The sequence below is a fragment of the Strix uralensis genome, chromosome 15, assembly GCF_047716275.1.
Source record: "Strix uralensis isolate ZFMK-TIS-50842 chromosome 15, bStrUra1, whole genome shotgun sequence".
Lineage (NCBI taxonomy): Eukaryota > Metazoa > Chordata > Aves > Strigiformes > Strigidae > Strix > Strix uralensis.
In genome coordinates, this window is record NC_133986.1 from 22,099,681 (window position 1) to 22,112,269 (window position 12,589).

The 12,589-nt window shown below is 51.3% G+C and overlaps 1 protein-coding gene across 1 annotated transcript in view; it reads left to right on the top strand.

Annotated features, from left to right (window-relative positions):
* Positions 1–4,081: 4,081 nt before the first annotated feature.
* The window catches only part of LOC141950100 (hydrocephalus-inducing protein homolog), an 88,126-nt gene continuing 79,618 nt past the window's right edge, over positions 4,082–12,589 (top strand). The window contains exons 1-4 of the mRNA XM_074884501.1: positions 4,082–4,174; positions 5,325–5,450; positions 7,104–7,223; positions 9,476–9,610. Coding sequence (XP_074740602.1) covers positions 4,082–4,174; positions 5,325–5,450; positions 7,104–7,223; positions 9,476–9,610 — 474 coding nt within the window. The remainder of the gene's footprint in view (positions 4,175–5,324; positions 5,451–7,103; positions 7,224–9,475; positions 9,611–12,589) is intronic.

The window sequence follows — 12,589 nt, forward strand, 5'->3', positions numbered from 1 at the left end:
TTACTTCAAATCACAGAACCAGATGTTGGTGTTTGCAAGTGCCCTGCAGGAGAGGTACTGGACCTGCTGGGGCTTTGGATGACCGATTTGCTGTGAAACCAGGAGCCAAGGAGACCCGTCCCACTGCAAATGGAGCTGCCAAGTGATGCCAGAAGCTGCAAATGCCAACCAAGCTGTGGTGGACCAGGTAAAGCACATTGTTTTTTTTCTTGTCCTGGAGAAGTTGGAGGGAAGGACCACTTGTGGCATTTAGCGTGGTCCTTGGAGCTGACCATGGGAGGATCTTGCTGGGCTGTGGGTGCTCGGGTATTGCCATGGTTTTAAATGCATGAGATGTCCAGTGGTAGAGAGCTGCCATGTGCTTGGGCTCTGAAGGAGGCTCTGTGCCCTCCTTGGGTGGAGGAGAGGAGGGCCTGGTGCTCCCCAGCCTGTGGTGCCCCATGGCACTGGGTGGGATGGAGAGTGCCCTGGCAGGACCCTGCCAGCTGAGGAGAAGAGCTGGGTGTGGAGGAGGAGAGACTGACCCCTGCTCTGCCTCTGTGACTGTGAAAGGCCACTAAGCCCTGCTCCTACAGTGCGCTGGTACTGCAGCATGTTTCTGCCCTCAATATGGTGGGGACTTAGGTGGTTTTTAGCTGCCAGAGGAAACACAAGGCCAGGAGAGTTGGGATTAAGGTAGAGTGAGCCCCAGAACTATCGAAGCATCCTGTAACTGTGTAGGTGATCAGTGCCCTTGACAACTGTCCACTTTCTTGTTTAGGCTGAGATGCCTAAGGGCAGTACCCTGCTGAGTCAGGCCTGAACCTCCATCCAGAATGGACCCATCTTCCTGTGGCATTGTCTCCTGGCAGTCACAGCCTCACAGTTACTGCCTTGCTAACCTCCATGTCAGAGATTCCCCTTGAGCTGTGATTAACTTCTTGAGGCTTGTAAATTTTCTTCTGCATTTACACAAAGACAGCTGGCTGGATTTAATGGTTTCATAGTATTACAGAAAAAGAAAAGCTAGGAGGCATTACATTTGTTGGGGCCAAGGACTTTGCTTTGTTTCAAAAAGCAGTGGGGAAAAACGAGTTTACTCTTTTTGGATTTCATGGTTGCACCGCTAATGTCAGGGTGTGCAAAATGTAGGCATTTGAGATACTGTCTTGATTTAGAAAAGGAGTAGAGAACCAGCTCAGGGTTTGGAAGTGAGATGTAAAATAAACAGAAAGTGAGGAAAAAAATTGATTCCGAACATGGGAATAAAAAGGGAGAAAGCAAACCCAGGGCTGTGTGTTGAGGTGTGTGCTACCAAAAAAATCAATGTTCTCCCCTGCAATATGGGATTGCATTGCTCAGGGGAAGGCAGGACAAACATGGTTAAAAGGAGCCAACTTTATTTCCCTTCTTTCTCAGAAGAAAACAAGTACAAACCCTGCTTGGATTAGAGAGGATTATGGACTGCCCGTTGGGGAATTCATGATTGGAACTTCATGATGATGCAGTTGGGTAAGTGATCTCACTGCAGTTATTTGGTAGGAGACCTTTTGATAGCATCTAAAAGAGTTTGAGTGTCGCAGTCAGTCCCTTCGTTGAGCACTGGAGTTCTTCCTTCATGGGTTAAAACGGGGGAAGGGAATGCTCCCACGGATGGTGTAAACTGTCTGTGCCAGCAGTGCCCTCCTCTCCCTGGGGCCTCACTGCAGCCCTTGTCTTTGCCTTTGCTGCAGCTCCGTGTCCTCTGCAAGACACCAGCTGTGCCCAGTTACTCTGTGGGTTCGATCTGGTGAGTGCAGCACTGATGCCAGGAAAGATGTTTCTGATGTGCCTGTGTCACCCGCCAGGGGCTCTGGTCCTGGTGTCCAGAGCTGGGCAGTGCCTGTGCTGGGGCTTTGTCTCGGATCCTGCAGCAGGGCTGCGGGGGGATGCAGGCTGATGGTGCCCTGTGTCCTTCTGGCACTGCAGCAAGAGAGAGGTTAATAATGCCACACGCCTGCTGCTGCCCTTGGCTGTATGCTCGTGTGTTTCTGCAGGAGGATGAGAGCTATCAGCAGCATTTTCCAGGGGATGGGGGAAGGATTTTCAGCCCTGTAGAGCAGCTCCCTGCATGAACCCTGTGCCTCTGAAGAGAGCAGGGCCAGCAGCCTGCTTCGGTCAGACCCTGCTAGGATGGAGGAGGGTGGCTTGTCTGAAGTGCTGAGGGGGCTGGGTTGCTTCTGTGCTGGGCTGTGTGCCAGTGTGATCCCCTCTCCACGCCCTGGGCTGCTCCACATGTGTCCTCTTGGAGTCAGAAACGCAGGCAGCCAGCTGAGAGCCAAGTGTGATTTGGGAATGATGGCTCCAAGATGAGCTTACTGGTGACAGTTGGATATTGTGCAGGAAAGCAGAGGGGAGCTCATGGGGCAGAGAGAGTGTTGGCAAGGGAAGAGGAGCTTCTTGGTCCCTGAGGGAGCAGAGATGGGTATGTCCAACCTCAGGAGTGGAGAGGGGGCAGCAATATAAACTCCGTACGTCCTCGTGGTGATGTTTCACCACCCGTTTCACCTCAGTGGTGAAATTTCAGCTTCTGGGCTCTCTTTTTGAAAGCGTGGGTCTCCCCTGGGGACAGATGGCTGATGCTTCCTTTTGTGGCTGGCTTGCAAGCCTTCTTGGAACTGATAAGCCCGGTTCATTGGGAAGAAACCCAGAAGAGACTTGGGCCTCCCTCGACTTCCCTGTCTCAGCTGCACCCGTGTACCTGGGCAGGGAGCTCTGTGAGAGGGGGGGGTCTGTCTGAGAACTTTCCATCTCCAGGCATGGTGAGGCCCAGGACTGGGTCAGAAAGTGGAACGAGGTCAGCAAGGGACTGTCTGTAGCCGCTTCCCCGTGCCGGGGTAATGCACCCGGGGCTGCGGCTGTGCTGGAGCCGGGCGGGTGTGCTGGAGGTGGTTTCAGGGCCTGCTTGCTGTGCTCACTGGGTGCTTTTGGTGCTGAGCATCCCTGTCCCCTCTGCCCCCGTGTCACAGAGCTGTCCCCCCCGCCCCCCATTGTGTCCTCGCCGTTGCCATGGCAGTGTTGGGGCTGCCCAGTGCCGGGATGCCCAGTTGCCCTGGCAACGGGGACAGCAGCCTGTCTGGCATCGGGATCCTCCCGTGAGTGTGTCCCCACAGCCCCTGCAGAGAGGGAGAGGTGGGGGATGCTGGGGAGCGGTGTCTGCATCCCCTTCCCAGCCGAAAGCCAGAGGGCAGCTCTGGGTGCTGGTGCTGTCGGGTGGCTCAGCCACAGGCAGGCGGGGGGGAGCTTGGGAGCGGGGCGGAGCAGGGACCCGGGCTGCAGAGGAGTTCGGGGGGGGGGGGGGGGGTGTGACACCCCCTGCCCCACGCCGCAGGGCTGGGGGCATCCCTTGTGCGAGATGGGGGTGCCTGGGGCAGGGGGGTGCCCGGGGTAGGGGGCCCTCGGTCCTGCATTTGAAATCCGTAGGGATTTTCTGAGCAGCAGTTCCTGCGTACGTCCAGGGAAAGGAGTGGTGGGCTTGGCAGTGCTAGGTCTACAGTTTCACTTGATGATCTTAAAGGTCTTTTCCAGCCTAAATGATTCTATGAAATGTGGTCCAGATGCCAGAAAAAGAGTAAATAAAAAAGGACATGCAAAGTTGGCAAGCCAGGATAGCAGAGATCGGATGCTGGGAAGGGGAAAATGGTGCTGTAAATACTTAAGGCAGGAGCCACAGCAGTAAATGATAGTATGTGGAGCTGGGGACTCTCCAGCAGACCCTTGGAAGGGACCCTTGGTCCATCTCACTGTCAGCTGACAGATGAAGTTCATGAAAAGAAATAGTTGTGGCTCGTGGGACTGCACCCACAGCAAAAGGCTTTTTTGGCTCAGGGAATATTTTTATGGAGTTTTACTTCTACGAATCTTAACTCTGCCACTTAAATATGGTCTAATCATGAAACAGTGTGGGGCGGCCTTATGTTCTCCGCTTAGGAAGGATGCCACAGCCTGGAGACACAGGTGTATCCTTTGGGTCTGCTGTGAATGGGATTCTAGATTTTCAAAGTCTCATTGTTACACCTTCCAGGTTTGCCTAGTCACGGCCACTGGGAAAATTCATCGGTCCATGGGATCCTCCAGAATGGCTGATGGACTCCAGAGTAAGGTGGCAGTACGTCGTTATCCGAAGCTGGTCAGAGAGGCAGAGCAGCGTGTGCCTGTAAGTACCTGCTGGGGGCTGGGTAGGAGCTGGGTTAAGGCTGGAAGCTGCCCCTGTCCCTCCTCTGCCTTCCCCTCCTGTTGTCAGGGTGCTGTGGAGCCAGGCACCACCTCCCCACCTCTTTGCTGCCGTGCTTCTGTTGGAGGGGGCTGTCATGGTGCAGTGGGGGGTGGACTGTGTTGCTTCAGGGTCAGGGTCTTGCCTGAACCTGCCAGTGGAGCCGAGATAAAGGAATTATTGGGCATTGCACGGGAACAGCTGAAGCACAGACGTGCTTCCTTCCGTCCTCTTTGCTGTGTGGGCAGTAACATCTTCTGTCACGTGGGCATACCTGCCAGTGCTGCTCTGGCCACACCGCTGGGCAGCTGGGCATGTGGTGGGCTGCTCAAACCGCCTGGAGTCTTGACAGGACACGACTGTCCCAGGTAGAATAGCTTCCAAAAGAGTTGTTTCATGGTATCTCGTGTCCTGTGTGGAGCACAGATGCAGCCCTGCAAACAGCAGTGGATTCAGGGCGATTCCTCCTTCCCACCCACAACTGTCCCCTTTGCTGGCTGGAGCTCCCTTCACTGGAGGTGACCCAGTGCTGAGGCTCTGTCAAGGAGACATCTCTGTATCCTTCTGTGGAGGGGTCTGTGAGGCCAGAACAGAGAGAAAACAAGTGCTAATGGAAAAGAAATAACGAAAACTTGGACCCATTCCTCTCCACCTCAGTCTTGGCACAACACTGCTTTTCTGCTTTCCTCTGACTCACCCAGCAGTGCCATCTCCACCTGCGTGTTGGTTGTGAGCACTGTGCAAGGGTGGAGTTAGGGGATTTCTGATAACTCCTCCCCGCTCTCTTCAAAGGTCTCTGGCTCAATCCAGCAAAACTCAAGAGGGAACAAATACCCGAAGAGCAGAAATCCCCAAACATGTCACATCACCTCATGAAGAGAAGCTAATGGGACAGAGCCACTTGCTTAGAGCGTGTGTATTCCGCTCTATATCATTAATTTACTGATGTTAAATATTTCAGCAGGTAATTTACGGGACTTCCAGGACTATCCTAGTGGCTGTGATCACAAATTACTCATCAGTGGCACTTGAACGAGAAAGTCTTTCTGTAGAAAGGCATTTCTGTAGCTCTTGCTGGTGTTTTGCATTTCAGCTGACTCCCTCTGCCTTCCTGAAGGAGATGTCTCTTACCACCAAGCAGAGGCTGGCCAGCACCCGGGAGATGAGGCGGCCCCGGATTACCCAGCTTCTAGACATGGGTGAAGCCTCCCATCACAAGGTAGCCTTTTCCTGCCCTTTTCCTTGCTGCTTGATGTGACATTTGAAGAGGGTGTGTGTTTGTGACAGGCGTGCCTCCGGCTCATCTGAATACCTCAGTGGCTAGGGCCTGTTGTCTTTTCAAACTGCTGGTGGTGGTGGAGTTCCTTCTGCTGGGGAAAGGTAGAACGTTTTTCCCTGGTGAGAGGTTGGAAGTCCTGATCTGCACTAAGTCAATATAAATAACCTCTGCTGAAGTTGGTGGGTTTTACTGGAGTTTAGCTGATACTGGGGGAAGGCTGGGGCAGGCCACAAGGGCTCAAGCTTGCCATTTTCCATCCTCCTGGTGAAATAGCCACCTCGTGCTTTGGTGTAGTCACTGTCAAATGCTTGGGGTCATGGGACTCCCTCAACGGTGGCAGCATTGCCCCTTGAAGGCTGAGGGCCTATAGAAATTACTCGAGATTTAACAAAACCAAGTGCATTAACGTTTTGGGTTGGAACAATGTGTGGGACCTTTACAGGGTGTTAGATTTTGCAGGCTGCCAGATATACAGGGGAATGGCCCTGGGCAGAGGGGAGTGGAAGTGCGTTCTCTGGATCAGTGGTTACTTAGATGTATGTTTAAGCTGCTTTTCTCACAGGACTGCTCACTATAGCACACAGTCCAAATGGGTGGATCACTGAGGTAGGCTGTTGAGTGGAAAATTGCCAGCAAGAGACCTGTAACCAATTGGTTAAGGATTGCCCTAGGCAGCACAGGAGGCTGGGAATGCATCAGATGAGTGCACACATAACTGGCAGCGTGCTGCAGGCACGAGCTGCCGTGTGAGCGTGGCTCCTGTGGAGCAGCAGGAGGCCTGCCTGGGTCTTTTGAGTGGGAACAGTGCAGCTGGGAGAGGGGAGACAAAGCAGGGAGGAATTTTCTCAAGTATTGCCTCTGCTCTGTGAACATTTGCTGTTTGTGTATAGTTTCAGACATGCTTATGCAGTGGTATTACATGAAATGGCAATAATGGAATACAATAAAGCATCTATTTAAAGCCTGTGGAAAAAGGAGATACCAAGTCCAGTCTTACTGAAGTTGCCCAGTAATGCTGAGAAAAGAGCTAAACCTTACCACTATCCAGCATTCACCTCCTTTGTCTTTTTCCCAACTACTGTGTTACCTTCTTTTTAGCCTTACCTCCTCTGGTAGTGTTGTCTTCTAACTGGTTTCTAGGCTCTCTATCAAAAAAGATATTTAGGGATGTGTGGGACTCGGTCTCTCTGTCTCAGAGTAAAGATCATCCCAAAATTGTTTCCCATGGAGTCTCGTGTAAATTCTTGGGTTTCGCCTGCTCCATGAGTGCTCGTGGCTCTTCCAGGAAGTGCTCTGGAGCTGTGTGACCACCTTAGCACAGGGCTCTGCTGGCTGTAAGCGCTGCCTTGCATTCTGGAGAAGGAAACCTGGAGGAACACCCACCAAAAGAGCTTCTTAGCTTGAGCCTGCTCAGTGTGGTCCAGAAACTTTTGATCAGCTCAGAACACAGGTGGGGGGCTGTTTCCCTAGCGTGAGCTGCGTGGACATACTCACTAAGAGACTGTACTCCACTGGAGATCGGTGTAGGATTCTTTCATGAATCTTTCTCCCAGCAGCTGACCCTCCTCTCACCGCTCTGTCTTGCCTCTCCAGTTCTCAGCAGTTGACCTGGAACAGAGCTTGTTTCAGCCTTTTCCTTCAGAGGTGGTATTTCAGAACTATGTCCCCTTCGAGGTCTACGAAGTGCCACTGATTCTGAGGAACACTGACAAGGTAAGTGGTGGGATGCGGAGGTTTAACACTGTGCTGGAAGAGGAGAGCAGTGTAATTCCCGTGGTTTACAGCATAACAAATTATCTGCTGCAGCACAGCACACCCAGAATAAAATGTCTCACCACCTTTATTCTGCAAGATGGTGGAAATCTTCCCATGCTGGGGATTCTCCCCTTGATTTTGGCCACGCATTGGTGGTATCTAACGCAAAGGAGCTTTTCTAGTTGGCGTCCTTCCCCTTGAAAGCCCTGGATTGATGGGAACGTTGAGGGTTGTACAGTTCTTACCTGCTCTCCTGCTTTACCTCGAGTGTGCACCATGTGCTGGTGGCTTCCTGGTTAATCTCGGTTTCTGGCAGGGCACCTCTGCCTCTCACAGCCTGTTTAGCTGCCTCTGTGCAGCTCACTGTCAAGGCCCAGAGCTTGAGCCTTCTCCATGCTGGAGGAAGTTATGGTTAGTGGCATTATCACTCCAGGAAGGGTGTTTTGAAGCAGCAGGGGAAATGGACTGATTTAGCAGAAGCAGTGGGAGGCCTTTAGGTGCCACTTTAGGCTCCTGCTGAGCTTAATGCAGTTCTGCTCAGGTTTTTCTAAGCAACGTGGCTCTCTGCTTTCCCTTTGGAGAACCACAGCACATCCAGAGTAATGTTCTCTTGAAGGTCTCCACCTTTACTTGAAAAAATTGTGATTGTTTTGAGATTTCCCAGGAGAGTTGAGAAGGGAGAAGTTGAAAAATGCCAGCAATGTTGTTGCACTGTAAAGAGGAAAATTGAGACCTTTTGAATTTTGGCAGGGGAAACGTTTGCTTCAATGAGGCATGTGCCAAGAGCAGCTGGTGGGAAAAGGCAGGAGGGAGGAAAGGAGCTGAGTGGGAAAGTGCTCTGGGAGAGAACATTGTACACACAAGGGTTTCTCTTGACATGTAAGAGTAAGTGTGCTGGAAGCAGAGAATGTTCAGAAAAAGAAAGGTGTAATTAAAGATAACTGTTCTGTAACGAAGAGTAAGATGTGTATGTGAGAGGAGGGCAGGACGGGCAGAGGGAAGTGTCCGTGAGAGCACGTGAATTAACCCCCCTCCAAATCTACCAGTCTTGTTGGAAAACAAGTGGACAAAAAAAGCTGTCAGGGCATGTTGCAGGTGGGGGAACAGCAAGAGAAGTCAGAGTATATTCTGAGATAACAGGTTTTGACAGGGACGTGGTTGGAAATGGAAGACCCTTTGGCAAAGACAGTTGCAGGGTGGTCCCTCAGTTATTCCTGGAGAGTCCTGCGCCATTCCTGGCCTGGCGTTTAGCTTGGGAATACTGGAAAGAGCAGCGTGGGTGCCCCTGTCCAAGGGATACCATTCATGGGGTCCACGCTGATTCTGGGCCCTGGCAGGATGGATTCCATCCTGGTGTATTAGGTGCATGTACCTCTGTAAGGAACTGAAGGAATTGATGCCTCAAACATTCATCGACAGAGAAAACCTCCAGGACAAGCTGTGGCCTTTGTGATTAGTCTAAGGAATGTCACCCGAGGGAGCAGGAGTGTGTGGAAGGCTGCACCCCCCACTCCCTTGCAGTTGTACTGACAAACTCCTTAAGTGGGCCTCAGAGGGGGGAAACTGAGTGGAACCGAAAGTTTCCCCTCAAGCACAAAGACCGCTAATCCCTGGCTGCACTGTGTAAGCCCGGTACTGTGTGGCTCTGTTGTGTAAGCCAGACACCATGCTTGCCTTGCTAACAACTTCGTGCCTTCACCGTTGAAGAGGCGACAAGGCCTGAGAAGAGGTGAGCATTTCTGCCCCAGAAGCAGAAGTATGTTAATCAGCTGATAAGATGAACTGAAACTTTGCTGTGTGTGCACCCACCGCCCAAGATGGTCGGACCTGAGACAACGCTGGATCCAGGGGTGCTGATCCAGATTTCTTTGACTCTCTTTCTCACCTTTCTACTTCTTTCCTTTCTTTTCTTTCTTATAGATTTATAAGAGATCACATTGCTTATTATCCTTTTCCAAGTTTAAATTGTTTTCTACTGCAAGTAAAACATTTTAACCAGTCATTTGGTGTCGTTTCACCTTAATTTAACCCAAGGGGATCACGGAACTGTTGTGACTTCCTGGGCTTCCAGCCCGGGTTGTGACAACCTCAAGAGTTAAAAGTGCTTTGGAAAGGTGGTTAACACGGGATGTCCCCAGGGCATGGCCAGGTATTTTCTCCTCATGTTTCCATATGAGTGGCAAAATCATAGTTTCCTGTCTTTCCTGCAGGTTCCTCGGCTGGTGAAGGTTGTCTTGGAGACATCACCTTACTTCAAGTTGACCAGCCCCGGTGGTGTGTGCTGTAAGGTAGCACCTGGCATGTGTTCAACTTTCCAAATCCAGTTCACCCCTGAGGAGAACAAGGTGAGACTGGAGGTCCAGAGAGGTTGGTGCCTTCAGTGGAAGCTGAACCTGCAGGGCTGGATTCAGAACAGGGCATCTGCTGTGGGTTTTGAGGACTGTCCTGGTTCCAGTGGGGTTGCCCTGGATCTAGAACCGGGGGAAACTCTTTCCCCATGGTGAAGATTATGCTCTCATAGGCTGGAGTCTCTTATGTGTTTCAGACCATTTTTATCCTTCAGTGATGGAACATTTAATGTCATGTCTGCTGGTTTCAGAGATAAGAGAGTCTGCCGTCTGTGGTGGGGCGACCTCCCAAGGTGTTGGTTTCTGGTATCTGTTCAGTGCTGTGTGATTATGGGTATGCTCCACTAACGGTAGATACAGAGGTCTGTTTAAAAGTGACCTGTTATTTGGAAGACCCAAAGTGAGCCTGATCAGAGTGGGGACCGCCACCTTTGAAAACTGGAGTCACCTTAATGCCTAGTGTGTTGGACACGGTAGCGAGACAGCGGAACATTATGTCTGAAGTCATCGTGGTTTTTACGCACTGGTTATAGCCCACAGCCTGCTGTGGGGTCTGCTCCAGGCTGTGGTCGGGCAGCCTGCAGCTGGTCCCCTCTTGGCACTGCAGGATGCTGTTAGCTGCTGCAGCAGGGACTGACGGGCTGTGCTTTCCCTCCCTGCGCTTCCTTGAGCGTTCGCGAGGGAAGATGCACGTGGAACAGTAGGAAAATGGCAGGGTGGGGTGTGGATGTTTATCCATCTCTACCCAATGGTAGGGGTTTAATTATTATGGAAAATACTAGAGGAACAAATAGATCCAGAGAGCTTTTCTGTTTCCCATCGGGCAGCCACTTCCCTGCCTCACCCTGGACTGGAGCAAAGATGGTGCTTTTCCATCCCCTCTGTTTTCAAGCCTTGCAGCTGTGCTGTCCCTGAGGACACTTGTCTGTCTGCAATGCAGCTGCAAGGCTGCGGCAGAGGGAGGGCTGTGCAGGTGTCAGGGAGCCAGCCTGGCACAGGCGCACTGAGCTCTAGATGTTGGGCTGCAGGTGGCTTTGAGACATCTGCCTGAACGAGCACGTATGGGAATAAACGGGCAGGTACAAGCTGCAGGCAGACACATTACCCAGAGCCTGCGGGGTGGCTGTGTCGTCATGCGTGTTACTGTGGTTGCTCTGTCAGCTGGCAGCTCTTCCATGCCAAACACGCCGTGCCTTTGCTTAGAGGTTTGCACATCAGTGCTGTGGCCCTGGCAGGTCTGATTCTCAGTGCTGTGGTGTGAAGGGTCAGTACTGTTATCTGGAGGCTTGTTAGTACAGAAGAATTTAATACCTGGCATGGAAGGGGGGAAGCATTGCAGGGAAACACGGACAGGCAGGCTGAGTCCTTCCACCAGCATCCTGCTACCTCTTAGCACTGTTCTTCACATGACTTTGTTGGAGAGGTGAGGCTAGGGGATAGCTTTGAGCCAGCGGATGTTTCTGCACCCAGCCAGAGGTACAAGATCTCTTTGGGCGTACCTGCTTTTTCATCTTTCACTTGCTGCTTAGATATAGTTTAACACTTTGTCCTATCCTCAAACAGCATGGATATAGAAAACTAAAGAGGAAATGCCGTGTGGTCCCTAGCTCCCCATGCTTGTGAAATAATCTGTTCCTCTGGAGGGACTGAGAAATTATTTAACAACATCAATATTTAGGGTTAAAATTATGTTGTCCTAGGGCAGTTCTCCAAACTACCCAAGTGACACAAGAGCTTAATCTCATTGAAGCAAGTTTTGAAAAGTACACCGGTGCCTTCAAAATGTGATTTATTCATATTAATTAGTGTTCTTTTTGGGGGTGGCAGAGGTAAATTGGTGCCCATGAAGGGCAAAGTGCTGCTCTTCAAGTTTAGAGAGTCAGCAGAGCAACACGTGAACATCACCACAAATACAGGTAGGGTGAGAGAACCCTCAAGAACACCGATGTCCAATACTTTGTCCCTTGTCTTGCCCTTGAACTGGCGAGTGTATGGAGCAGGGAGCTCTGCCAGCGAGAGGTCCTGTGCACAGCTCCAGTGACACTCTGGTGGTTTCTGCTGCACTGGGGGTTGTGCAGGGCATGGGCAGAGGGATGCATGCTGCTCAGCGAGGAGCACGTGGGGATTTATACAGCAGAGTCAGAATTTTGTACGAATCGAACATTTTGTCTCGTACTTGATGGAGTGTGGGCCAGCGAAGTACCAGAGCGCTGTAGCTCAGCTAGAAATGTGTCACTAGTGCAGTCAGGAGGTGCACGGCACCTTGAAAACCCCTTAGCAAAGAGGCTTTGGGAAATGGCTCTGTAGAGCCACCTGCATTGGGCTTGCAGTGCCCTGCATGCAGAATACCTGTGTGTAGTTGTGGAAGGCTTACGAGTGCTGCCTTTGAACAGCCTCTGCCCCTCTGCTGCTCCATCATCTGCAGGGATGGTGGATCACCCAGTGAGCTGGGACGCAGGTACAAGCCCCTCTGCCAGGGTTGGTTTGAATCTGTTCTTCCCCGGGGTCAGTCTGACTTCAGCGAAGTCACTCCTGATTCAAGGGAGTAAAATTGTGGCTAAACCCTAAATAAAGGGACCGTGTGGGTCGTTAGTGGCTGAAATGCCATGTGCCATGGAGCGCTTGCTTGAAAAATGAGCAGTATCCTATTTTCTTGCAGTCATTTGGGAATGTGCCACAGGGTTGGACTGTCAGAAAGTAAATAAATAGCTGACATGTCTCTCTGTTTATTGGCACTTGCCTTAGAAATAAGAAATGCTAATTTTTCTGTTGGGCAACGTTTCCAATTAGTTACTCTTGCTGCTTCTGATGTACACATTTCTGTGTTAGGGCTTCAGCTGCACGGTGTGGGTGTTCTCGTGCCACCCTGTGTTCGGGTGTCCTTGCATTATGGTCTGACAGTCTCTGTCTAATTGGAAACCATTGTGGAACTGACTGGCAATAGACAGGAATACATTTGTGGGTGTCCTTTGGCTT